The 24,701-nt window shown below is 33.6% G+C and overlaps 1 protein-coding gene across 2 annotated transcripts in view; it reads left to right on the top strand.

The window, feature by feature from the left end:
- The window catches only part of LOC107443501 (phosphatidylinositol-3,5-bisphosphate 3-phosphatase MTMR14), a 43,526-nt gene that overhangs the window by 6,318 nt on the left and 12,507 nt on the right, over window positions 1-24,701 (top strand). For both annotated transcript variants that reach the window (XM_043042980.3, XM_087154272.1), the window contains exons 2-7: window positions 12,157-12,216; window positions 15,232-15,326; window positions 16,404-16,530; window positions 21,059-21,137; window positions 21,379-21,427; window positions 23,186-23,248. In XM_043042980.3, coding sequence (XP_042898914.2) covers window positions 12,157-12,216; window positions 15,232-15,326; window positions 16,404-16,530; window positions 21,059-21,137; window positions 21,379-21,427; window positions 23,186-23,248 — 473 coding nt within the window. The remainder of the gene's footprint in view (window positions 1-12,156; window positions 12,217-15,231; window positions 15,327-16,403; window positions 16,531-21,058; window positions 21,138-21,378; window positions 21,428-23,185; window positions 23,249-24,701) is intronic.

Genomic DNA, 24,701 nt, shown 5'->3' with positions numbered 1-24,701 from the left:
GATTAGTTAGAAATCAGTTCTGTATCCAAATATGCATGAAACTGTTTTTATACTCCAGAAGTGTAACCTAAATTCTTAATCTTGTTGAAAATTTCATTAAATGTTCAGAATTTATTTTAGAAATAACTTTTTTAATCTGGGACGGTCAAAATCTTAGGAATCTTCTTTCACCATATTGGATTTTAGGTTATATTTTTGATTCTCTTTTCGATGTTTGTTATTTTTAATGAGACTATTTATTCTGTATTACCTTAAAAAAATAAAGGCCTTTCTAAGTTATATAAGGTAGAGCGCTTGAAATTTTTTAGTGAAACTGCTATGGGTTTCTTCTAAAATTTAAAGCAAATTACGCTGTTAATAGTTTTGAGTGAATTGTTTAATGTAATGTATTTAAAATTAAAATAAATTTAGTTTTAATAAAACTGAAGAAAACCGATTTGAATGTTGAAAATTTCTTTTAACGTAAATAACGCGAAAACGATATTTATCATAATTCTAATATCATACAGGACCAGTGCTAAAGATTTCAAATTATTACCCAGTAAATTAGCCAAATATCAAAAAAGTATTCGCAAATTTTGGAAATTCTTCGCGAAATGCAAATTTAACAAACTATTTTACGGTAGTTTTTTACAGGCTTATTTTATTTGAACCCAATTCTAATTGGTTATGCGGCGCATCTACGAAGATTACAGTAATCTAATAAAAAATACTGATTTGTTTAGAAAAATTCAGTTTGACGTAATTTTGAGGTTAGTTAAATATATTTCTTTTCTGTGGAAAAAAATCATTCGCCAATATTTTCGCCAAAACTCAATTTTATTCGCTGAATTTACGATTTTATCGAATTTTTTGGTGAGGTGACGAATGTTCTCTGTATCACGTTAAAAATCTTTCAAAAATGATTTCAGAGTTATATTGATGTTATTTTTCATGAATAGTGAATCTTATATAAATCATGTTATAAATCAATATCAAATTAATTTATATTAGAAATCTACGGCTATAAAATGTTAATTCCCCACTAAAAATACTATATGTAACAAAATTTAGTTAAATATTCTTATTTTGAAGAACTTTAAATAGATTGTCTCCAAATATTTTAAATGATGTCTTCATTATAACTTTGGACCATGTGAATTGTAAAGGAACTCGCCTTCATTAATCTTTCTATCACTAATTCATGGACTCTGAAAGATTCAAAATTTTGATTGGAGAAATTGAACATTTTAATGGAAATTCTGTTTTTTAGTTTTCTGCGTTGGCGTACTTTTACGACTTAAAATATTTAAAAAAAAAAAAAAAAAAAAAAAAAAAAAAAAAAAAAAAAAAACGAAGCGACCGGTTGTTTATTTTAGATTTTTCTTATTGACTCTCTTTGGAATGGTTATTCTCAGTTCTACAGTGTGCTATATCTTATTGGGTGACTGACTACCTAGTCTTTTACAATGCTTCGAACGATAAAACCCAATAAAATATCTAACCGAAGTAGAAGAAAATGAGAGAATAACTTTATTACCAAGATCTAATCAAGGAAAAGTTTGAAAATAACAGCAGTAATTTTTGAGAGGACTAAAAATATGTCTAAAAATTATTTTTACGTACAAAATATATTGTTTTATTTAATATATTTGTAATGACTATATTCCATGCAAATAATTACACCAGATTTTCATAACAATAAACTTAACTTTATTTTGAAATTAAAAGAAACTAGTCATTATACTTTATACTCAGAGCCTCCAGCTCTTAAACAACCAAGGGAGAACCTCTCCCGACCAATATAAACATACATCTACCTCGATTTCTAGCATGCCCCCGAAGGGGTGACACAATGCGCCAAGTGCGCCTGAACGATCGCCAAACAGTTGCCAAACATTACACCTTTCCCCCTAAGATAATGATTATATTACAAATAATTAATCGTTAATCTGAAAATTAAAAAAACAACTGTTTGCGATCAAAAAAATAATAATAATACAGAATGATACATACGATAAACATGATTATGCAATATTTCCAATGACAACCTAATAAGAATATTAAACACTAATACAGATGAGATATTCAAACTACTCATATATAAACTCAGTTTTCATTAACTATACACTGTAACCTTAGCAATCAACAATTCAATCCTATATAACCTTTTTTTTTTTAGAAAAAATAGTTATAAAATAATATCTAATACAAGAATAATTATCCACCTTTACTATAACCTACTGACACACAGTAATTGTTGAAAGAATTAGTTTATATTGTTGTAAATAGATGGCATCACAAATGCTGACATAGATGGCAGCAGTGTTGTCTTTAATATAACCTCTTTTCTATAATAAAATATGTAGTCCAGTTTCAACCTTCACCCAGGTATGTGGCTCCATTTTCTTGTGATCTCATGCTTAATTATTGGGTTAAGTTTTTAGGTTATGGGCCCAGGATGATCCAAGAAATTTATAGCTAACATTTATTAAGTTTAATATATTTATTTTTAAATTCTTTGATAATTTTTAGAATTAAAGATAGATAAATTATGGTAGCATGTGTTAACACATGGTTAGGCTTAAATGCTAACACTTAAATAAATGTTGTTGTTCTTTTTTTTTTAAACTTTGTAACTAATTTAATCTAACTATGTTTTAATAGAAAATTTATTATTTTATAGTTATATTTTTTGATAGTTTAATTTAAAGTTTACAAAGAAAAATAATCATGCCAGGGGGAGAAGGTTCTTTTAGCCATAAAAAATTAACTGGGAGGGTAAATTATGCTGATTGGAAGTTTGCCATGAAAATGCACTTAATTAAAAGAGATTTATGGGATTATGTTGAAGGGAAAAAGGAAGATGCAGCTTTGTCATACATAGTTGAAGGGGTTAGTGAAACAATTTTTAATGATTTGAGGGACTTATCTAGTGGCAAAGAAGCCTGGGAAGTATTATCAAAAACTTATGATGATAAAGGAATAACTAGAAAAGTGTCTGTAATTAAAGAATTGGTCAACACTAAGTATTCAGATTGTAAGGACATGTGTGACTACCTTCATAAAGTAATTTCAGCATATCAGCAATTAAAATCAACAGGAGTTAAAGCAGATGAGGAATTAATAGCTGGAATAATTTTAGCTAACTTACCTGATAGATTTGAACCCCTTATTATGGCTTTGAAAAATTGTGGGGAAGAGATAACTGTTGATAACGTTAAAACTAGATTAATGGCTGAGGATGATAAACCTAATTCTGATGGGAATTTAGATCAAGCTTTCCTTAATGAGAAGTTTAAAGGCAGGAATAAGTTTAAGGGGAAATGCTTCAAATGTAATTTGTTTGGGCATAAAAGTATAGATTGTCAAAGACCCCTACGCCAGAAAAATGCGTATGATAAATTTAACAAAAAGGGTAATGTAAGGCCTACTTCTAGTAAGACTCCTATGAAGGAAGAAGCTTATGTAGCAGGTATCTATGTTGCAAATTCTAATCCAAATCCTAATGTTTGGTACATGGACTCTTGTGCTTCGTTCCATATGACCCCATATAAAGAATTGATAACAGATTATCAAACTGCAAGTATTAGTCAAATTAAAACAGGCAGCTCTGTTATAGAAGTTGAGGGGGAAGGGAGTGTTAGTTTTCTCTTATCTAGAAATGGGGAGAAAGCAAAAGTAACTTTTAATAATGTATTGCATGTTCCAAAACTGACTGCTAACTTGCTATCTATTAAGTATTTAAACAAAACCTTTGGGATGGTTACTACCTTTACAGGGGAAAGATGTTTTGTTCATAAGGGTGATAATTTAGTAGCTAGTGGAACAGGTGTAAGCGATAGATTATATTCTTTAGATATTCATAATGATATGGCTTTAATTACTGCTCAAAACTCATCAAATGAAATATTGCATAAGAAAATAGGTCATTTAAGTGAAGGAGGGATGGTTAGATTGCAAGATATGGTTGAGGGTTTCTCTTTTAATGGGAAAATTAATGATTGTATACCATGCATAAAAGGTAAAATGCATAAACAACCATTTCCTAAGGGTAAGGCTAAACGAGCAAAAGAATTGTTAGGCTTAGTGCATAGTGACCTCTGTGGACCAATGAGTGTTTTATCAATAGGCGGTTCTCGGTACTTTATAAGTTTGATAGATGATTTGTCACGAATGACTTTTGTTTACTTTATAAAGAATAAATTTGAAGTTCTTGGAAAATTCAAAGACTTTCAGGCATATGTAGAACGACAAACTGGCAAACCTATTAAGGTTTTACGCTCTGATAATGGGACGGAGTATGTTAATAATGAAATGGATAGTTTTCTAGCTTCCAAAGGGATTCAGCATCAAAAGTCTATCCCTTATACACCGGAGCAAATGGGGGTTGCAGAACGCAACAACAGAACACTCGTTGAGCGAGCTCGGTCTATGTTGGTGGATGCCCACCTTGGCCAGGAATATTGGGCTGAAGCAGTTGAAACAGCAGCTCATTGTAAAAATATATCTCCAACCATTGCGGTTCCAGACATGACACCTTTTGAGAAATGGAGTGGTGAAAAGCCAAACTTGAAATACTTAAGGGTGTTTGGGTGTCGGGCTTTTGTTCATATTGCCAAACAGAAGCGTTTAAAATGGGATATGAAAGCTAGAGAGTTAATGTTTGTTGGGTATTGTAAGGATAGGAAGGGCTATCGTCTAATTGATCCAACTAATTATAGTATTGTTGTAGCCAGAGATGTGCATTTTTTGGAACATGATATGTATCATGACAATAACAGTGACAAAAGTTCACCAGAGTTCAGTGATGACTCTTTATTCAGTGGGAGCATTGTTGATTTTGACAACACATCAGATAAACTCCAAAATGATGATAATGTTTGCAGGGGTGATAATGAATTAAATTTCCAAAATGATATTAATGCAGGTCAGGATGACATTAATGGTTTGAATAGAGGCGATTTTGTAAATAATGATGAGAGTAATAATGTAACTGTAGATAATGACATGCCGAAATTGACACCTATAGGAAGAACAGTTAAACTTCCTGTTCGTTATCAAAATTTTGATACCAATGGTGTGCCAGATTTGCAAATGCCAAATTTAGATCCTATTTTCTTTGCCGATGCTTTAGTGGCAATAAATGAACTTCTTTCTGAACCTAATACTATTGATGAGGCACTCAATGGTAGTAATGCTAGGCATTGGAGAGAATCTTTATGTGAAACAATAGCGGGTCACATTAAAAACAAAACTTGGGACATAGTAAATAAGCCTAAAAATAAAAACATTGTTGATTGCAAATGGGTATTCAAAAGAAAACATAATGTTAATGGAGATATTGAAAGGTACAAAACCCGTTTAGTAGCTAAAGGTTTCTCCCAGATCGAAGGAATAGATTATACAGAAACGTTTTCCTCAGTAGTTCATTATGTAACATTAAGAGTTTTGTTGGCTTATGCAGCTATTTATGATTGGGAAATCGATCAAATGGATGCTGTTATGGCTTTTGTTCAAGGGACACTAAATGAAGAAATATATATGAAAATTCCAGATGGGTTTAGTGAGTATTACGAACAAAATTTAAATGGGAAACTTCTTAATAAAGCTCTAGATGGCTTAAAGCAAAGTGGCAGGCTTTGGTATCTGACATTAGAAGAAGGCTTAGTTGAAATGGGATTTAGGCAAAGTTATTTTGATAGTTGTGTGTATATTAAACTAAATGATAAAGAACTTGTAATTGTAGATATTTATGCAGATTATTTATTAATTTTTAGCAACTCAGTAAGGCTTAAAAATTTAGCAAAAAGGCAACTAAGTAAAAGATTTGAAATGAAAGATTTAAATTCTTGTTTAGGGATTAAAATAGAATGTAATAGATCAGAAGGGTCCATTAACCTAAATCAAACCCAATCTGACAATGAAGGTGGTTCCAATAAGGCACAATCAGATGATGAAAATTCTAATAAAGAACAATCAGATGAAGAAGCAAAGGCTTCAGGCTCTGACAGAGAAAACGTGTGCCACGAGATGATCGTGAAACTTGATGATGAAGGAGAAGAAGGTGGTAAAAGACAAAAACGTAAGAAAGATAGGGAATCCAAGCAAAGGAGTATAATCGTTTCTAAAGCAGCTATTTTATCAAATGAGGAGTCTGACAGTGGAAAAGAAAAGTCTAAAAGAAAGAGGAAAGCAAGTACTAGCGATATTACTCAAAGTGATGAAGACAGTGGGCCTAAAAAGAGGAAAGTTGCTTCTGATAGTGGAAGTGAAGATTCTGACAGTGGTAATGCAAAATCTAAAAGAAGAAAAGGAGCAAGTGATGGCAGACAGAGTGATGAAGACAAGCCAAGCAAGAACAGAAAAATTGTTTCAGACAGTGAATTAACAAGAGGAGAATTACACCTGACAATAGTCAAAGTGAAGAAGAAAAACGCCCAAAAAAGGAGAAGGATTGCTTCGGACAGTGGGAGTGAATATGATAAATATAAATGTGGACTATTTAACAAAAAACTGTTAATAGAACTAAGTATGAATATTGTGGAAGATCAATGAGACTAAAATGATTTATTGATATTTTTTTTTTGTGCACATTTGTGATTTTCTTTTAGTATTCCCAAAAATGTAAACTAAAGTGGGAGTGTTGAAAGAATTAGTTTATATTGTTGTAAATAGATGGCATCACAAATGCTGACATAGATGGCAGCAGTGTTGTCTTTAATATAACCTCTTTTCTATAATAAAATATGTAGTCCAGTTTCAACCTTCACCCAGGTATGTGGCTCCATTTTCTTGTGATCTCATGCTTAATTATTGGGTTAAGTTTTTAGTAATACTAATAATATTTAATACTCACATTATCAATTAAACAATTATTACTACAAACCAAAATAAAAAATATTTTTAAACCATGACACCTCAAAGATCATGTATAAACACTACAATTCAATAATTATATTTCCATGGATTTTAATCATATCTTAAAATTATACATATAAACAATGAAATTTACTATTTTTCAAACACTAAATCATTAATTTTTTTTTTTTTTTTGAACTATAAAAATCTTACTTTAAAATATGTTTTCAAATTAATTAAGCAGTTACCTAAAATATCTGTTATTTTAAATTTATCCACAAGTAAATATCAATATAAGCATATAAACACTTAGAGTCTCTAATAACAAAATATAAGAGTCATGAAATAACTTTTAACACTAACTGACCAAGTCTGCATTGACCTCGACAGTTTATTTATTTTTAATCACCTGAGATTGGGAGTCTGGAAAGGGCATCTGCGTTTTTAAGATTTCTTCCCGGACAGTGCTCGATACTTAAATTATATTTTTGTAGGGCAAGCGCCCACCTTTGGAGCTTAGACGATTGGGGAGCATTTTTAACAATGAATGCCAGTGGGTTGTGGTCGGTCACAATTTTGATTGGGGAGCCAAATATCCGAGGTTCGAATTTCTTCAATGCCCATACTATTCCATAGGCCTCTCGCTCAATACTGGGCCAATTCTGTTGAGATTTAGAAATCTTTTGACTGGCATAACACACTGGTACTTCTGAGTCGCCTTTCCGTTGAGACAAGCAGGCACCTACTCCCACCTGTGAAGCATCAGAGTGGATGATGAAATGCTCGTTGGGGGTAGGGGTAATCAATTCCGTTGTTTTCGCCAATTTCTCCTTGAGCCGTTGGAAAGCAGACTCATGTGTTTCTCTCCATTCAAGCATCTCCGGTTGTTTTTTTCTCGTGAGTTCGGTGAGGGGGTACGCGACGTCTGCATATTTTGGGATGTATTCCCTGTAGTAATTCGTCAGTCCTAGAAGGCTTTTCAGATGAGCTTTCGTCTTTGGCGATTCCAATTTTTGAATGGCTATTATTTTCTCCGGGTCAGGCTGATGTTTTCCTGATCCAATCACGTGTCCTAAATATTTTATTTGAGGTTTCGCAAAAGAACATTTCTTCACGTTGATGGTAAATCCTAATAATTCTAATTTTGTAAAGACTTTTTCTAAATCTTGAAGATGGGTTTCGAAGTCTTTTGAGAAAATAGCAATATCGTCAATATATGATCTTGAAAATTCCTTGAACTCTTTTAATGACTTGTTCATAACTCGCTGAAAAGTGGCAGCGGCATTTTTTAATCCAAATGGGAGAACTTTAAATTGATACTGCCCACGGTGAGTTTTGAAAGATGTAAATTCTTTGCTTTCTTCCTCCATAGGAACGGCGTAATAACCTTTGAGAAGATCAAGCGTGCTTATTACATTGGCTCTTCCTATATTGTACATTAGATCCACTGCATCTTCCATCGGAAAATCGTCAGCTTTGGTAACCGCATTCAGAGCTCTATAATCAACACAAAGTCTGATGCTTCCATCTTTCTTGTTTACACAAACTACTGGGTGAGCTATCTCAGCTTCACTCTCCTCTATTAGTCCTGAACTTAACAAATCTTCTATTTCTGCATCAACTCTTGTTTTCAACGCTTCTGGGATCCTATATACATGTGGTTTCTTTCTTTCTACATCTGGAATCAATCTGATCTTGTGGGATTCCACTTTAGCCATTTTTACTTTTCCTGTAAATAGTGCTTTATGCTGGTTGATGAGGGTCATTAAACTATTCTTCTGAGTTTTATCCAAATTTTCTAGATCTAAATTTCCTTCGATTTTGAAATACTCCAAAGGGGTTGATAAGTCTTTTCTTGGTAGAGTTATGACTTCTCCAAAATCTTCCTCATTTTCGAATATCACTCCAACGGTGTTGACGCGAGCTTGAAATTTTCTTATTTTGTTGGAATGAACATGTTTTATTTTTCCATCTGGTAGTCTTACTTTGTACGAGTGAGGAGGAATAAGACTTACTATTTCTCCAGGACCACTCCATCTAGCATAAAGCTTGTTGTTAGAGTCCGGTATAAGTAAATAAACTAGGTCACCATTCTTGAAACTTTTTGGCACGGATCTTCGATTGAAATATTCAGTGTATTTTTGTTGTTTTCCACTTGCGATCAATTCAGCTTGTTCTGCAGCTTGCTCCATTCTTATTTTCAACTGTTGTAAGTATTCGACAGCTGATTCACTCAAATTTGGAGGAATGGGTATTTCACCAGACCATGATGATTTCAGCACTGCCAAAGGTCCTCTTGGCTGTCTTCCATACATTAATTGAAAAGGTGATATTCCAGTGGTGCAGTTGGGGATTTCCCGATAAGCAAATAACAGGAATGGGATATGCTTATCCCAGTTAGATGGGTCGCTCCTTATCGCATGATGTAGCATCTGCTGTAAACTCCTATTCCATCATTCAACTAGTCCATTGGAAGCACTGTATCCAGGGGTTGAAAATCTAGGATGGGCACCCAATCTTTCTTGAAATTCTTTAGTCAGTCTTGACACGAAATTTGTACCATTATCACTTGCAATAGTATGCGGGATTCCTGTTCGCATGAATATTTCGAGAAGAGCTGTGCAAGTAGCTTTTGCACTTAAGCTTTTCAGAGGAATGGCCTCCGGCCATCTTGAGTGTTGATCTATAAGACATAAAATATATTTGTGTTTCCTGGCAGAGGGTGGATCAATGGGCCCAATAATATCGATGTTTACTATTTCGAATGGCAGTCCAGGTCTTGCTACTGGAGTTATTGGAATTTTATCCGACCTTTTCTCAGGGCTTCTTAATTGACATTGGCTGCATGTTTTGCAAAAGTGTTCCACATCTTGAGAAACTCCTGGCCAGTAGAAGGAATATCTTATCCTCTCTTTTGTCTTCCGCATGCCCATATGACATCCAAATACCGAGTTGTGAGCTAGATCAAGTACCTTCTGTCTTCTACTTAATGGGAGAACTAATTGGCGTATTTTTTCTCCAAACAATTTTTCTTCATGATACAAGAGTCCGTCCATAATAAAATAGTTTCCCTTCTTTTCCTTCGACAACTTCCAAGGCTCGTGTAGAGTCGGGCATGTTTGTTGTTCTATGAACAGCTGTTTGGCTGTCGATACAGTAGACTCGATGGGATTGGCTGTTGCATTATCCTGTAGCCACTCCCCAAAGCTTGACTGGTTGCCAGGGGCAACTGATGCAATGCCCTTCTCCCTCTCCTCCACCTCTTCATTTCTCTCTTCTGTCGTATTTTGTTTCTCTTTTTCTGTTTCAGTAAACAAAACGAACATTTTTTCTTCTTCGTTCTGACGCCTTTCTTCTGCGATGTTGGAATCCATGTTCTTTTCTGGGGGGTTGATCAACAGTTCATGTATTTCGGGAGTTAATAAACAAGGCACATTTAATTCATCCGTCACAGCAATAAAGGTATCCACTGAATTAAATAAGTTAGTTCCATCATTTCTTAAATAAATCGGCGTACGGCAAACTTTTGCTTCAATCTGTTGTCCGAATGCAGAAGTTAACAAAATTTTCCCTCCATCTCTCTCCTTTACATCCGGAATGAATGACGAATGTAGAATTGAAATCTGAGTTCCAGAATCGACGATTGCTTCGATTTCTTCGGTGTTGATAAAAATATTAACTTTCTGCAGGGGTTTAATAATGGTTTCTCTGACGTCACTACGTAGATGAGATGAATCTACTTTCGCTACCACCGCTTCTTCTCGGCTTGATACTTTATTCGAATTTCTTGAAATTTTTGTGTGATCCCTTTCATTTCGCTTTCCCGTCATTTCATTCTTTTTCTTTCTATCGGAACAGTCTCTCGCAATGTGTCGATAGCTCCCACAAATGTAGCATTCTCTTTGCCTGACGAAATTGTTTTCTTGTCTCGGATATTCTTTTCTCAGTTGAGGGGGAACATACTTTTCGGGTGAATATGTTGCGTCTCCAAATCTCGGGCGTTTTCCTTCACTTCGGTATTCATCAAAAGATTTTCTTCGCGCTGAAAAGTAAATGTCACACTCTCTAGCTAATTCCTGAGGCTTCAACCATGTATTTCCTTGTCGTATTGTGATATGGGACGCTGTCTCTCCGTCTAAAGTTTGGAATATCTTATCGGATCTAATTAGTTCTTTAAGTGTATCAATATCTTCTGCATTTCTTAATTTACAGTAATAATCCCATGTTGCGGTCATTCGTGAAGCGAACTGGATGTGTGTTTCTCCTGAATAACGTTTTGCTCTTCTGAAATTTTCCAAACAGGTTTGGGGGGTCGGTTCATATTCCTTCAGAATCAGTGTTTTTACTTTTTGATAGTCCTTTAAATCTTCTCCCTTGATATAAACAAGAACATTGGCAGCTTTATCCCCAATTAATTTCAACAATATCTCTGCTTTGAATTCGTCCGGAACATTCTTATGTTTAAATGCTCTTTCGATGGAGTCGAAAAATATATTCCACGCTTCCGCTTTCTTCGGTACTGGAATCGTCAAGGTTTCTACTCCTTTTATCAGTTTATCCAGGGAAATTTCGTTTTCTCCACGGCTGCATTGAGCGTCTGGGGTTGGGCTTCTGCTTTCGATACTTCGTGTCGTTCGGATCTTCGCCAGCTCAATTTCGTGTTCCCGTTCTAATCGAATTTTTTCTTCTTCTAATTTCGCTTTTTCTGTCTCTTCAGCTCTCTTCCTGTTTTCTACTGTAGTATTTAGTATTTCTTTAACAAAGTCCGGATCGTCTAAGTATTCCTTGCTATTTTGCAACATATGTTTCAGCTCCGTTAATTTCAGTTCCAAACTGGCTTCTTCACCGATCTCTGACAAAACTGTCACCAAATCTTCTTTTCGTACGTTTTTGAACATTTTTCTCTCAGATCAGAATTCTCCAACTAACTTCTGATTCTACTTCCGAAATTGCTTTTCTATCGGTGCAAATCTCTGGTGTTCGAAACGAGAGCGTGTTGTAATGACTATATTCCATGCAAATAATTACACCAGATTTTCATAACAATAAACTTAACTTTATTTTGAAATTAAAAGAAACTAGTCATTATACTTTATACTCAGAGCCTCCAGCTCTTAAACAACCAAGGGAGAACCTCTATAAACATACCCAATATAAACATACATCTACCTCGATTTCTAGCATGCCCCCGAAGGGGTGACACAATGCGCCAAGTGCGCCTGAACGATTGCCAAACAGTTGCCAAACATTACAATATTTTCAATTTTCTTGTATTAATTATAACTTGTTTTAGAATTTATATTTTTATTTTCTTAGGATGATGCCAACATCTATGCCAATTGCCTTCATTTATTTTCAAAGGATTATAAATGTGAGGTAAGTCAGTTTTCATTCAGTTTTTATTAAACTAGAAAAATTTCCTCTCAATTAAAAAAGACTAAGCCTTAAGTAAAAAAAATTTCAAATTTATGATTCTACACTATAGCAAATTTTGCGAGTAAGAGTGCTTTTTGATTATCAAACTTTTCACATGTATTATCAGAAACTAATTTTCTGAACGACGCTATTCGTGTTCATAATGTATGAAGTAAAAGCATAGTGAAAATTAAAGGTAAACTTCAGATAGGCTTAGTGTTTATTTTTTATGTGAAATAAAAATGGAACATTTATTAATTAGCATGTATTTAAAATTTTTTGCTTTATCTGATCCAGTTTAAATTTTAGTTTTCTCTCTTTCCATCTGTAACAGATATGTTTATTTTTACTATACATAAACTTGTTAAATGTTTTTGATGTTCTGTCAAACACCCATTAATATGATTTTTTTAGAATAATTAAAATAAATGAAGTGAAAATAGTTTATACATTTGGGATATTAAATATATAAACTAGAGAAAAAGAACTAATCAATCTGTTAGATCATTACTGATAGTTGAGACTTGAAACAACACGACGATTATTACAAACGCCTGCAAAGTATCAAGCAAAACTCTTTATGATTTTCATCTACACAGATGTTGATAGTGCTTTGTTTTTTTATTTTGTTTACTTTAATATTAATTTAATACCTGATGTGTATATTAAGATTCTGTATTAGAAAACATAAAGTTTCTCATTGCCTACATAGTGTTTCTCACCAAAAAATTTTCGTTAAAAAGCTCATCCGCAGAATTCGAAATCGTGGCTTATCAAATAGTTTCATTTTCTTCATTGCAATTATTTTCTTCAAATATTTGGTCTTTTTTTTTTTAAACGTTCTTTTCCGAAGACGCATGTTTGACTGTACCTTAAATGTTTAAATTGTAAATAGATTTGTCAGCTTCATAACCCCTCTTGCTGCTGCTTTCATGCATTCGAAATTCTGCGAATCTTTAATTGGATAAATATGCTCAAAGTAATTGCTCAAAAGATCTTCCGCCACCTGCTATGTACCTGCGGCGCAGGTAATGAAGTACATTTGAGATAACAGCAACTTTGAGTATCTATTCGAGGCCGAACAATTCTTTCTAAATAAATTACCATCTCTTGTCCTTGAGCAGTGGTAGTTCAGGGAATAGAGCGTTCGCCTTGCAATGAAGTGAATCGGGTTCGAATCCCAGCGATTGCAGGTCGATACGAATTCCGCACCCGGCTCGCACCGAGCACAGTACTGACGCAAAAAATATACCCAGTGGGTTAGTCCCCTTGCTGTTAGGCTAACCGTGGGAGGTTTTAGTGGTTTTTCTCTCCGTGTAATGCGGGTTAGTTCCATCAAAAATTCCCTCCACGGAGGCAATTTTCTCCCAATACTTGATCCGAGAGTTCCCTTGTCTTTTGGATTGTGTTCTAAATTACAAGGCTATGGTGTTGAACATTAATAGTCATGAACCTATAAAATTGGATCGGCTATTCAACGACAGTCCCGGATCGTTGCGGTTTGACTTAATTTTAGCGGTGCGAGGTGGTGACATTAAATATGCTAATTAGTGCAGTCTATATTTTAAGTTACGAAATCGGACACAAAAACCTACTTTCTCAGAATGAACATACCTTTTATTCAACGGATTCGGATTTGACCCCCAAAACCGCAATCTGAAAAATATGGCCCCCATAGTTTGGTCAGGTGAACGGTTCAAAATTTGAACCCCCTAATTTTAATTTTACTATTTTCATATTTCGCCGTATCTCAAACTTTTTAAGCGAATTGAAGAAATTTTTTTTTCGCGCAATTGTAAAATTCGTTTATCCTAAGACAATTCCATTCAAAAAATATTTCTTAGTAAATATTTATTTTATTAAATAATAGTCGAAAATATTTTGAAATGTAAGGTATACATTTTTTATATCTCAAAGTATGCAATTTTACATGGCAAAGTACATAATTTGAGCAAAATCGTTTGAATAATTCCTGAGAAATCTACTTTTAACAAAACGACTTTAAAATTTGATTTCTCAAACTATTCAACCGATATTTAACTCAAATTTTGCATTTTGCCACGTAAACTTACGTACGTTAAATGCAAGAAAGATGTAAAAAAATTTACATTTTTACAATTCAAAAATTTTCGATTAACAAACAAAATAATAAAAAATATTTACGAAAATTTATTTTTTGAATGGGATTATCTTTGAACAAGCTAATTTTATAATTGTGCGCAAACACATCTCAATTCGCTTAAAAAGTTCTCGAGATATAGCTCAGATATTTCCCAGATTGCTGCTATTCCTATATTGCCTGGGTCAGAAATCCGAATTCATTCAAAAAAAAGGGTAGGTATTTTTATTCAGAAAAAGTGCGTTTTTGTGTCCGATTTCGTGACTTAAAATATAGTTTGTACTAATTAGCAAATCACAATCTCGAACTTTTGAAATTGAATCATAGAACGTGAAGATCTGATCATTAGATCAAAAGTTACTCAGTGGTCCTTTTTTCCCGCACTGTGCACCATGTCTATTCCCGCGAATAAAGTTTTCTGAAGCATATTTTCTCATTCCTGTTTTAATTCTTTAAATGCGACAGTGGGAAACTACCTTTTAACTGCTCACTGCTAGTGTTCCTCATCATACATTCCATGACTATTGCTCCAGTGAATGTTTCTTATCACCCAGTAAAATTTTGCAGTCTTATTCAGAGTCATCCTTTATATATAATTGTGCATAGTTTTTGTTGATTCTCCCTGCATATACAATTGAGTTAGAAAATTACATAAATTATGCAAGTTATTGAATTAGCATGACTATTATTGCTTCTGTGAATGTTCCTTATCACCCAGTAAAATTTCGCAATCTTATTCAGAGTCATCCTGTATATATAATTATGCATAGTGTTTGTTGATTCTCCCTGCATATACAAGTTATTGAATTAGCAAATTATTGACTTAGTAAATTTAACTTATTCAAATTTTATTTTAGATAATAGAAAATCCAGGAGGCGCTTTGTCTTGGAATTATCCTGTAAATATAATCGTCCCAATGGGCCTCCCAGAAAATCCAAATCAATTGGACAGGTAAATAAAGCTCTTGGTATAAAATTTTTACATGATACTCTTTAATGATGGATTGATAGTCTTAAATATGAACAAGCAAATTTGAACATTTGATTGCAGCAAATTTGCTAATTTTAGAGAATAAGCCGCTGCAGACGGGGATATGAAAGATTACTTCAATTCTGTATCTCGGGCAATTTTCGTAAAGCAATAAAATAACTACTGAATAACATTACAAATATTTACCATAAATTAATGCTACTGTGGCGAATGCATACTGTTTGCAACCAAAATGGAAAATGTTACTTATCCGTTATAACTTATATAATTAAGACACAAATATTAAAAGCCGGCGAGGTGTCCGAGCTGTTAGCGTGCATGACTGCGAAGGCAATGGTTGCGAGTCCGAATCCCACTCAGAGCATGAATGTTTCTCTCTGTGTTCTCTAGTCCCGCAGTGGACTGATCGTTAAGACACGGTTCCCAGCAGATCACCGAAGTTAAGCATCGCTGACTACGGTCAGTGTGCGGGTGGGTGACCACTTGGATCAGTCTGCGTAGGGACCTCGTAAAGTGCTAGACTTCGCGCGCAGGTCGTCGAGCTACCGAAGCGGGGGCGCCATCCACAGAGGATCCAAATTGTGATGGCAGGTCTTCGGATCATCCTCCGGGATGTTTCCCAGACCGACGCCAATAGCCCATTGTGCAGTTCCAGTGCGACGTAAATTAACAACAACAACAACTCTGTGTTCTCTATGTGAATGTGGCTCACCCTATAAACGGGTATCTGTGGCAGTGTGGCGTGGGTAATGCTGGTCGCCTCCGTGACTTAAGTGCTCAGGTTCCCACCGGGGAATGTTAAATGAACAGCACTTTCAGTCTGTTCAATACCTGAATTTAAAAAAAAAATCTTTAAAATTCTTTATTTTCCTTTCCTTTTTTTTTAAAGTTTTTTGTTAAACGTTTTTAAACTTCATAAGAATGATCTGTTAAAATTATTAATTTTAAGTAATAAATTCGCTTTAAGTTAATTCAATTTGAAGTCGTTAATTAGCCAAAAATATGTCACTGAGCATCTAAAACTTAATTTCTTTCTAGTTATAGTTGGGAGCCAGAAGTCTTCAGAGACGGAAAATTTCAAGAATACAAAGAGATGCTGAGTCAAGCGCCCATAGCTAGGTGTCGCAACAGATTTCCTGTACCTGTCATCTTGTGTGGTGAAAAGGTGAATAAATGTTTCACGCATTACCAAAGTTAAAATTTTTTATGGTTTTCCATTGCTGGAACAACGTAGTCTTGATGGGAACTGTTAATTCCATCGTGATCTTTTTGATTGTAACCAACATAAGTAACAATCACCCCAATGTAGGAATTCGGACTGATTTACGATGGTCCAACATAAAAATAGGAACTTGTTTTGATGGTTTGTTCATTTAGAATGAATCATCAGAAATTTTCTTCATAGTTTCATAGAAACAAAATGTTAGAACGATCTTGAACCACCATCGCCCCAATATTGGAATTCGGACTGATTTATGATGGCCCATCATAAAACGCAAATATTTTTGATTGTATATTCCGCACAACCAAAAAGAATTATACCATGGAAATGTATAGTTGGAACAATCGTGGACTATCACTTATCATTATGGACTATTGGTCAATGAGAATCAAACTTCTATTGATAGTTAACCATCATTGTATCAAAGTAGCATTTTCCATCATGGTTAAGGTGGAAGTTTGTTGGCATGTCTAACACCATTAACGCATAATGGAAAATATTGGATCATCATGAATCTCACTGAAATCAACATAAACCATCAAAATGTTTTGACTTTGGAAGGGTTAAACTAGATTTTATATTTGGAGTCTCGTTTTTAAGAGTTAAGACATATTGAGCTTACCAACCCATTGTATAATGCATAGTTGAAACTACCAAGCGGATTAATGAAAGCAAGGTTCCATATGGATTCCACATTCATGGTATTTAAACTAACATTTATTTCTACGAGTAATTTCCGCGCAGGATAGGATTGGGAGTTAGGGGCCCTTGTGAAAGAATGAAATGTCCTCAATTTTTTGGAAATATTAATAAAGCGTTAATTTCGCTTAGTACATAACTTGATTTGCAAAATTCATAAATTTTAAGCATTCTTTAGTGAGCTAAATATTTTATATTTAATTTTAAAGCGTTTTTTTGTCGACGTAGTTTATTTTAGAATTTATTGTAAAAAATTTCAGTTTGTTAGACCTTAATTTTATCGATAAAGTGTGTGACAGCGAATTTGTTTGGTTTTCAAAAATCTTTTATTTTTTCCTCAACCTTAGATTGCTGAAACAGTTTCAAACTTCGCTTAAACTAGTGTAACCCAAAAAATTTCTTACGCGTTTCGTTTTTCTCAATCAATATTTAGATTTCCTGAAACAAATATTTGTCATAAATTTTTGTAAATGTTTCTCATTTCCTTTTTTCTCTTCCTATTTGAAAAGTCGGTAGTTACCAAAACATAGGAAGAAAAGAAGGAACTACAAAATTTATTGCTTAAATTTTCTAAAGATTTTAATTTTAAACATTATGTTGGCTTTAAAGTTTTTAAAAATACATATTGGGGAAAAAGACCTACACTGTGCGCTCATCAATGAATTACGCAAAATTGGCTGTGAATGGCGTATTTTTTTACCCAAGCAGTTCAAGCTTTCAATTCTTAAATTAATGTTAGCAGGCTATATAAATTTTATAATATACAACTTAGTTTTTTTTATTATTGGGAGTTAAAATAAGTTTCCTCCATTTTCTATCAAAAATTAGCAGTTTATTGTGAAAAAACGGCAAATTTTTTTAATTCAAAGTATTCTCCATTACTGGACACTACTTTTCCTTATATTTCTGGGAGCATTCGAACACCACGTCGGAAGAACTTCATCTTTCGAGGATATCAGCGCATCGCCCCATTCCTTTGTTTCTTCAAATGATGTCAATTTCAGCTCAGGCAGACCATGCGCCATCTACCGGATTAGGTGATAATCTGTAGAGGCAAGGTCTGGGGTAGGACTTCCCATTGAAGAGTTTCCAAATAGCAAACTTTTCACACAAAATCTAGATTCAGTTTCTTAGCTTCAGTTCGTATGGAACCCTACTTCCTTGTTTTTGGATCGTTCCCAATGATTTTAAACAATGTGAAATTGCTTGGTGAGTCACTTGGAATGTAAGAACAAATTCTTTTCTTTTTTTTTGAGACGAATCTTCCAATAATTCTTCCAATTCCTTGTCTTCGTACAATTTTATCCTTCCAATGTGTTCTTTGTCTTCCACATCAAAACTCAGTTTCTAAACTTCTGAAACCACTCACAACAATTTCTATCTCTTAAAGCAGCAGGCTTCTCCAAGCAATCAATGCTCCTCAGCTGCAGATTTCTTAAAATTAAAGAAATTACTCAAAAGTTCCCATAAATGACGCTTATTTGTCGCAAAACTCGACATATTTGCACGAAAACAATTACGCAATGATAATACGAAATCACTAATCAAGGTTATGTTACCAGATGAACAAACTTACAATAAGACGTTTAACAACAATCAATTTACATAACCTTCTGGGAGTGCCATCTTGTGACGAACGACGGGAACTTATTTGTACACCGAATATTAAAATATAAAGCAAATTAATAATCGCCATTAAAGTGTTAAATAGAAATAATTGTGCCGCATTAGTATGTTTTTTGTTTCGTTCTTCATTGCGAAGTTGGAAGTATTTTTCCTCTTTCCGGTTTTAGCGTGGGCGGCTGATTTTAGGATCTCCTTGGTTTCGAACAGTTTATAGGTAGGGCTCCGATTGGAACAACGAAAGACTTTCTAATTCAGAATTTAATGCGCATTATCATGCCGCAATATTAAGTATGTTTTTGTTTTATAATTCATTACTGTAAATCTGTATCATTTAGGGTAGCAGTGTTTTCTTTCTTCCATTTTTAGGGAAGAAATTTCTAAAGCCCCGTGGTTCCAAGCATTTTGAAGGTGGAGCCGGTTTTTACAATAAAGTTTAACTCAGAATTTAATGCGCAATATTAAGTATATGCTTAATAATTTATTGAAGTTGAAATATCATTTTGCGCAGAAATATCTTCAGTTTTTTTTCTTCCATTTTTTGAGGGGAAGATGTTCTAAGCCCCATAAGTGTAAAACATTTCGTAGGTGAGGCCTGGGTTTGTACAAGTCTCAATTTAACTCATAATTTTATGTAAAATATGCGGCAATTGTAAGCACGTTTTCTTGTTTCATAATTCTTCCTCTCAAAGATGAAAGTATCAATTCGCGTAGAAGCATTTCTACTTATTTTTAGAAGGGAGGGGAGCTGATCTGTAAGGTACTTCTTGGTTTCAACATTTTATAGGTGAGGCCCTAGCTTTTACACAAAAGTTTGTAAACTCCATTTTATGCACATGCATTAGGCTGAAGATACAGTTCCCTATAGTTATTTAAATTGTGTTTATGACGCACTTACGTTCAGACATATCTATTAATCAAATAAAATTCTAAATAAATATTTTATTCATAATGCTAATAATAAAACAAATTACGACAAAGTGTATTTTAAAACTATGTTTTCTTAAATGCTTTTTTTGTTCAAAAAACATGCCAACAGAGGGCTCCACTCATAAAGAGGGCACTTTAAGACACCTTTTTGGCTGAGAGCTATTACTTTCACGTTTATGGCCACTTCGATCCTGGCCGCGATCCGGAGTTTTTGGAGCATTCTCAAAATGTCTTAATATTAGTTTTACGGTTAACGGTTGATTAAAAAAAAATTTTTTTTTTTAGATTGATTAAAGTCATAATCTTTATGCGACTTTATTAGATTTTTCAGTAATATTTTAAATAATTTTTATCAGAAAAATGAACTAAAATTTAAACGCTAAGCTCTTAAAGAATAATAAAATGAAATTCACGAATTTTACTAAAGGAATATTCAATCTGAATAAAGATTGACCGTTCTACTTGAAATGTCCCAATCAAATTCTGTTTCTTAAATTTTTATTTTGATGCAAGTGACGAAATATTCTCGGTGCGTCATCTGGAAATATTTCCTATTAAAATGAAAAACTTGTGTTTAAAACATTTGACTTCTTCACAAAAGCGTTTATTTATAACAAAGAGGTGGAAAACTTCCCAATCTTATCTTAAAATTAAAACAGTTTAAAATTTTCAATCTATTTTCAAACGACATTGTCAGAACAAATTGAAGCGAATTCGAAAAGTTTCGTGACGCTTCCGTGTTTTTTTGGTTTTCTCATTTTATTTTTTCATAGTTTCTAGGGCTTCTTAATTTTGTATATTGTATTAAGTATTTAATAACTTCGATATTATTATAGCCGTCTAATATTTCTTCTAGACTTTAGAAACCTTTCTATGGCATATTACCAAATTCGGTTTACTACCGTACTTTTTGTCCAAACATGACTAAGATAAAAGTATATTGAAATTTTTCATGCTTAGATCATGCAACCTAAATGCTTGAACTTCTTAATATATCTTTAATTTTCCAGCAATGTAAATGTGGCTCTTTAAATTAATCATTGGTTATAGAAAGAAATTTTGATTTTTTCCCCAATCTCTATATATTTATTTTAGGAAGTTCTAAAATTTCCATCTGAAAAAAAGTTTTCTTTTTAATCTAGCTGTATTAGCGAGGAAACAATTTATATATTTTAATAAATTCGATTACTTAGTTATTTCAGTCCTTAATATTTTCTAGTATATTTGTCGATCTGGAACTCTAGCTGTTCGTAAAAGTGCTGCTTATGAAGCCCTCACACAAACAAGGGAGCCAGAAAGTAAGTTCGAAATTAAATATTTGCTTTAAGCTTACCTTTTCTGTTAGTGGTTCACAGTGAGTGACGAAGTCAACGTTTCAGCTTACTGCGTCCTCTGCGAAAGAGGTCACAGTTAGATAGTTGAAAATATGCATCCTGAGCTTGCGCACTGATCGCAATACGCTTAGACGTTGATATCGTTGACTATGAGAACCCACCATATTTACAAATTCTATTCAATTGTTTCTTCTGACCCTTGTAGGTAAAGAAGTTCCCGAAGGTGCTTTATCACAATTTTGGGATGGCGTCAAGTATGTACTTTAATAATTTAACATTCCTATAAAAACCTCTAAAATCTGGTTTAAAAGGTTTATTTTTGAGGTTTCAGTTAAAAAATTCATTTCGGGACTTAAGTATCCCAGTGGTTGGAGAGTCAAACTCCAGTCAGGAGGATCAGTTGTTCGATCATTGACTCCACTGAGACCAGAGTATATGCTGGAGCTCGTAAAATCCGTGGAATTGAAAATCCTGTCACTGAGCTGTACGATGGTTACAGGATATAAGGAAAAAAATTTCCTTTCCCTTCAGAGGTATGTCTAAATTAAAGTGGCCATACGAAAAAGTGGTGCTGCCATCTATCCGTGGGGTTCTGAGCTAAGACTTACTTTCACCCTTGCGGTGCTCTATTATTAAACGAAAGACGGACCTTCCAGACTAAATTTTCAAAAGGCCAATGGCCGATGAGCTTGGCTTGTTCAAATGTCAAAAAGCAATAACAAAGCTCATTGCTTTTTACCAAGTTATAAACTTATTAAATAAAAGTTTAGTTTTAAAAAATTCTATATCACAAATGGAAAATTATTTTAAAGGATATCATTTATAAAAATTACTGCTCTTTTTAACTGCGTTTTTAACTGTTTTTAACTGAGTTTTTCATTAAATATCGGCTCTTAAGGCCTGGTTTCTTAGGACAGGACGCCGTCAGCTGGAAATCAGCGCTAACCTCTGATTGGTCCATTTGTGAGTTTGATAGTATACGTCATCGAACGCTCATCTTGAACTACAATTGCCGTCCAACTCACCTGCAGTTGGATTACAACGTGACGCTAACCACAGGAGCAATGGCGGACAACATCCAACAGCACATTGAAATCAGCCAAGATTTTGATTTTGACATTAAACATAGCTTCTTCATTAAATATAGCACTCTTCATTTAGCCCAGCTATAATGTGTTTTTTCTTGGACAAAGTCATTATTTGTTCTCTAATACACTGGTCGACAATAATAAATCAGTACAAATTCGAAATAAATATTTGTTTACGTTATTAATGCATGCGTAATGAGAGAGAATGTCTGCGTTGGACCGACTACTCACGCTGAGCTAACAAAGAAGTATTTTTTTGGCGTTAGCTCTACGTCAACTTTCTGCTGACGCCCGGATAAGGCACTAGTTCTTAGAAACCAGGCCTTGAGCTAACAAACCAGTATTTTGTTGGCGTCAGCGCGACGTTGACGTCCCGCTGACGCCCAGATAAGGAGCTTGTCCTAAGAAACCAGACCTTAAGAACTAACTTCAAATTTGGTAATTACTGAACTTCAAAAAAGAATTCTTTTTTTTTTTTAAAGATTTATTAGTGCGTTACAAATTTTTCAAATTATTTAGTTTGCACAAAGTTACCATAGCAACAATATTTACAGTATTAGCAAAGAAAATGTTTCCTTTATAGTGAAGCCTATTTAAGTTTATTACGCTAAGCAGTCATTCTATAATTGAGAATATTCATTCATGAATTTATTAGCTCTATAGATAATTGGAATGTGAAATTGAATGCTTGCCATTTAATAACATTTTAGAGTTATTTAATAAGTTGTAGTCCTTTTACGATTTTAAAATTGTCAGTGTTTTGTAAAGATGGTTTGCGCTGCAACTATAAAACCTTAATCAATTGTGATATGTTCTTTAGGCTTTGGTGATAAAAATAGAAAATTTCAAAATGTTTAAGTTTGAGAGATTTTTAAAGTTCTACAAAATGCCATTTTATTACTGATTTTTTTCTTTAAATTTTAGGACTGTGGCTAAGCGAAGCAAAGCATCCATTGTAAACTTTTACAATGCTTTGGATATGTTATTGTAAGTATTTAAATTATAATCCTCTTTTCGTTTCCCCAACCAACTACACTTCAGTTTCCACCAATACTTAATGTATGAATTAAAAACAGTATATTAAAGCCAGATACTGTAACTTTCTTTAACCCAGAGGTCGCCAAAGTGGTCTATATAGACCCCCAGGGGTCTATTTAACAAAAGCGGGGGTCGATCTGAGACAAGGGGGTGAATGGGGGTCGATCCGAATCGGAAGGGTCGATCGTGGGTCGAAGAAGTTCTCAATACGCAAATCACACATACCTAATGAAGTATTTAAAATTTGTGATTTTTTTTTTTTTCATAATGGACTCAATATCAGTTTCTTTATAAAACATAAATTAATAAACGTATATTTATTGGGGTGAAACAAGTATTTACGTCCCACCGCTCAGTGGCACGAACTCAGCGCAGTTTATAAGTCATATGCATATGTACGCTTGTCCAAATGTCACGTGTGACGAGCATTGACGTTACAAATGCAAATATCATACACAGTTTCAGCTATCTTTGCAAACTGTGTTGAATATTTGCAGTGTCATTATTAAAACTTTTATAGTTTTGGATAATTAGTTATTGTTTAGATAAAACCATTCGTTTAGTTTAGATAAAACCATTCGTTTAGTTTCAATTATCAATGCACAAAAAAGAAGGTAAGCATTAATAATATGGATTAGTACATCCCGCGACAAAACTATAGCACACTTTGTATTTTTTTACGAAAATTACTAAATTGACCAATTTTGACGAAAATTAAAATTGACCAATTTTAAACCCAATATAGCGAACCTTGCAAAAAAACACCAGGCACCCATCTCATTGATCAAGAAGCAGTAAATCTTTAGTTACTTTACTTATTATATCTACTTATGCATAGTTACTTATTATTTAATAATAAGGTATTTAAATTTCAATATTAATATATTTTTCATAAAACTATTTTTACACAATGTACTATTACTTTAATAAATGTTTAAAATCATAAAATAAATGTACAAACACAGTATCTAATAGAGTTTTATTTTAATTAACAGAAAATTACTTTTGTGGGGGTCGATGTAGATTTCGAAAAATTATCTAGGGGTCGATGATCAAAAAAGTTTGGCGATCCCTGCTTTAACCTGTTCGCTTGATAGAAATTTAGCAGCAGCCATGGATCAATTGATATTTTGTCACCGCTAATTAACTATTAACAAACCGTATCTAGCGAATGTTTTGCATTTAATCTTTAATTCCATAGTTTTGTAATTTTAACTCTCTTCTGAAGGCAAGTTGACTTATCAACGCAGATGACTTTTTAAAAATCAGAACTTAAAATTACACTGGTTGTAAATCAAACACCTATTTCCACTGGAAAATTTTTTTTAAATGTATTTTTCTTCGGTCGGTTGACGATTGTTTCAAATAAATTTAGTTTCGAGTTTTGTGATCAATAGTTCAT

The sequence above is a fragment of the Parasteatoda tepidariorum genome, chromosome 10 (assembly GCF_982258835.1).
Source record: "Parasteatoda tepidariorum strain Cologne lab strain chromosome 10, Ptep-v5.0, whole genome shotgun sequence".
Classification (NCBI taxonomy): domain Eukaryota; kingdom Metazoa; phylum Arthropoda; class Arachnida; order Araneae; family Theridiidae; genus Parasteatoda; species Parasteatoda tepidariorum.
Note: the sequence above shows the minus strand (reverse complement) of the source record. Positions and strands in the feature narration are given on the sequence as shown.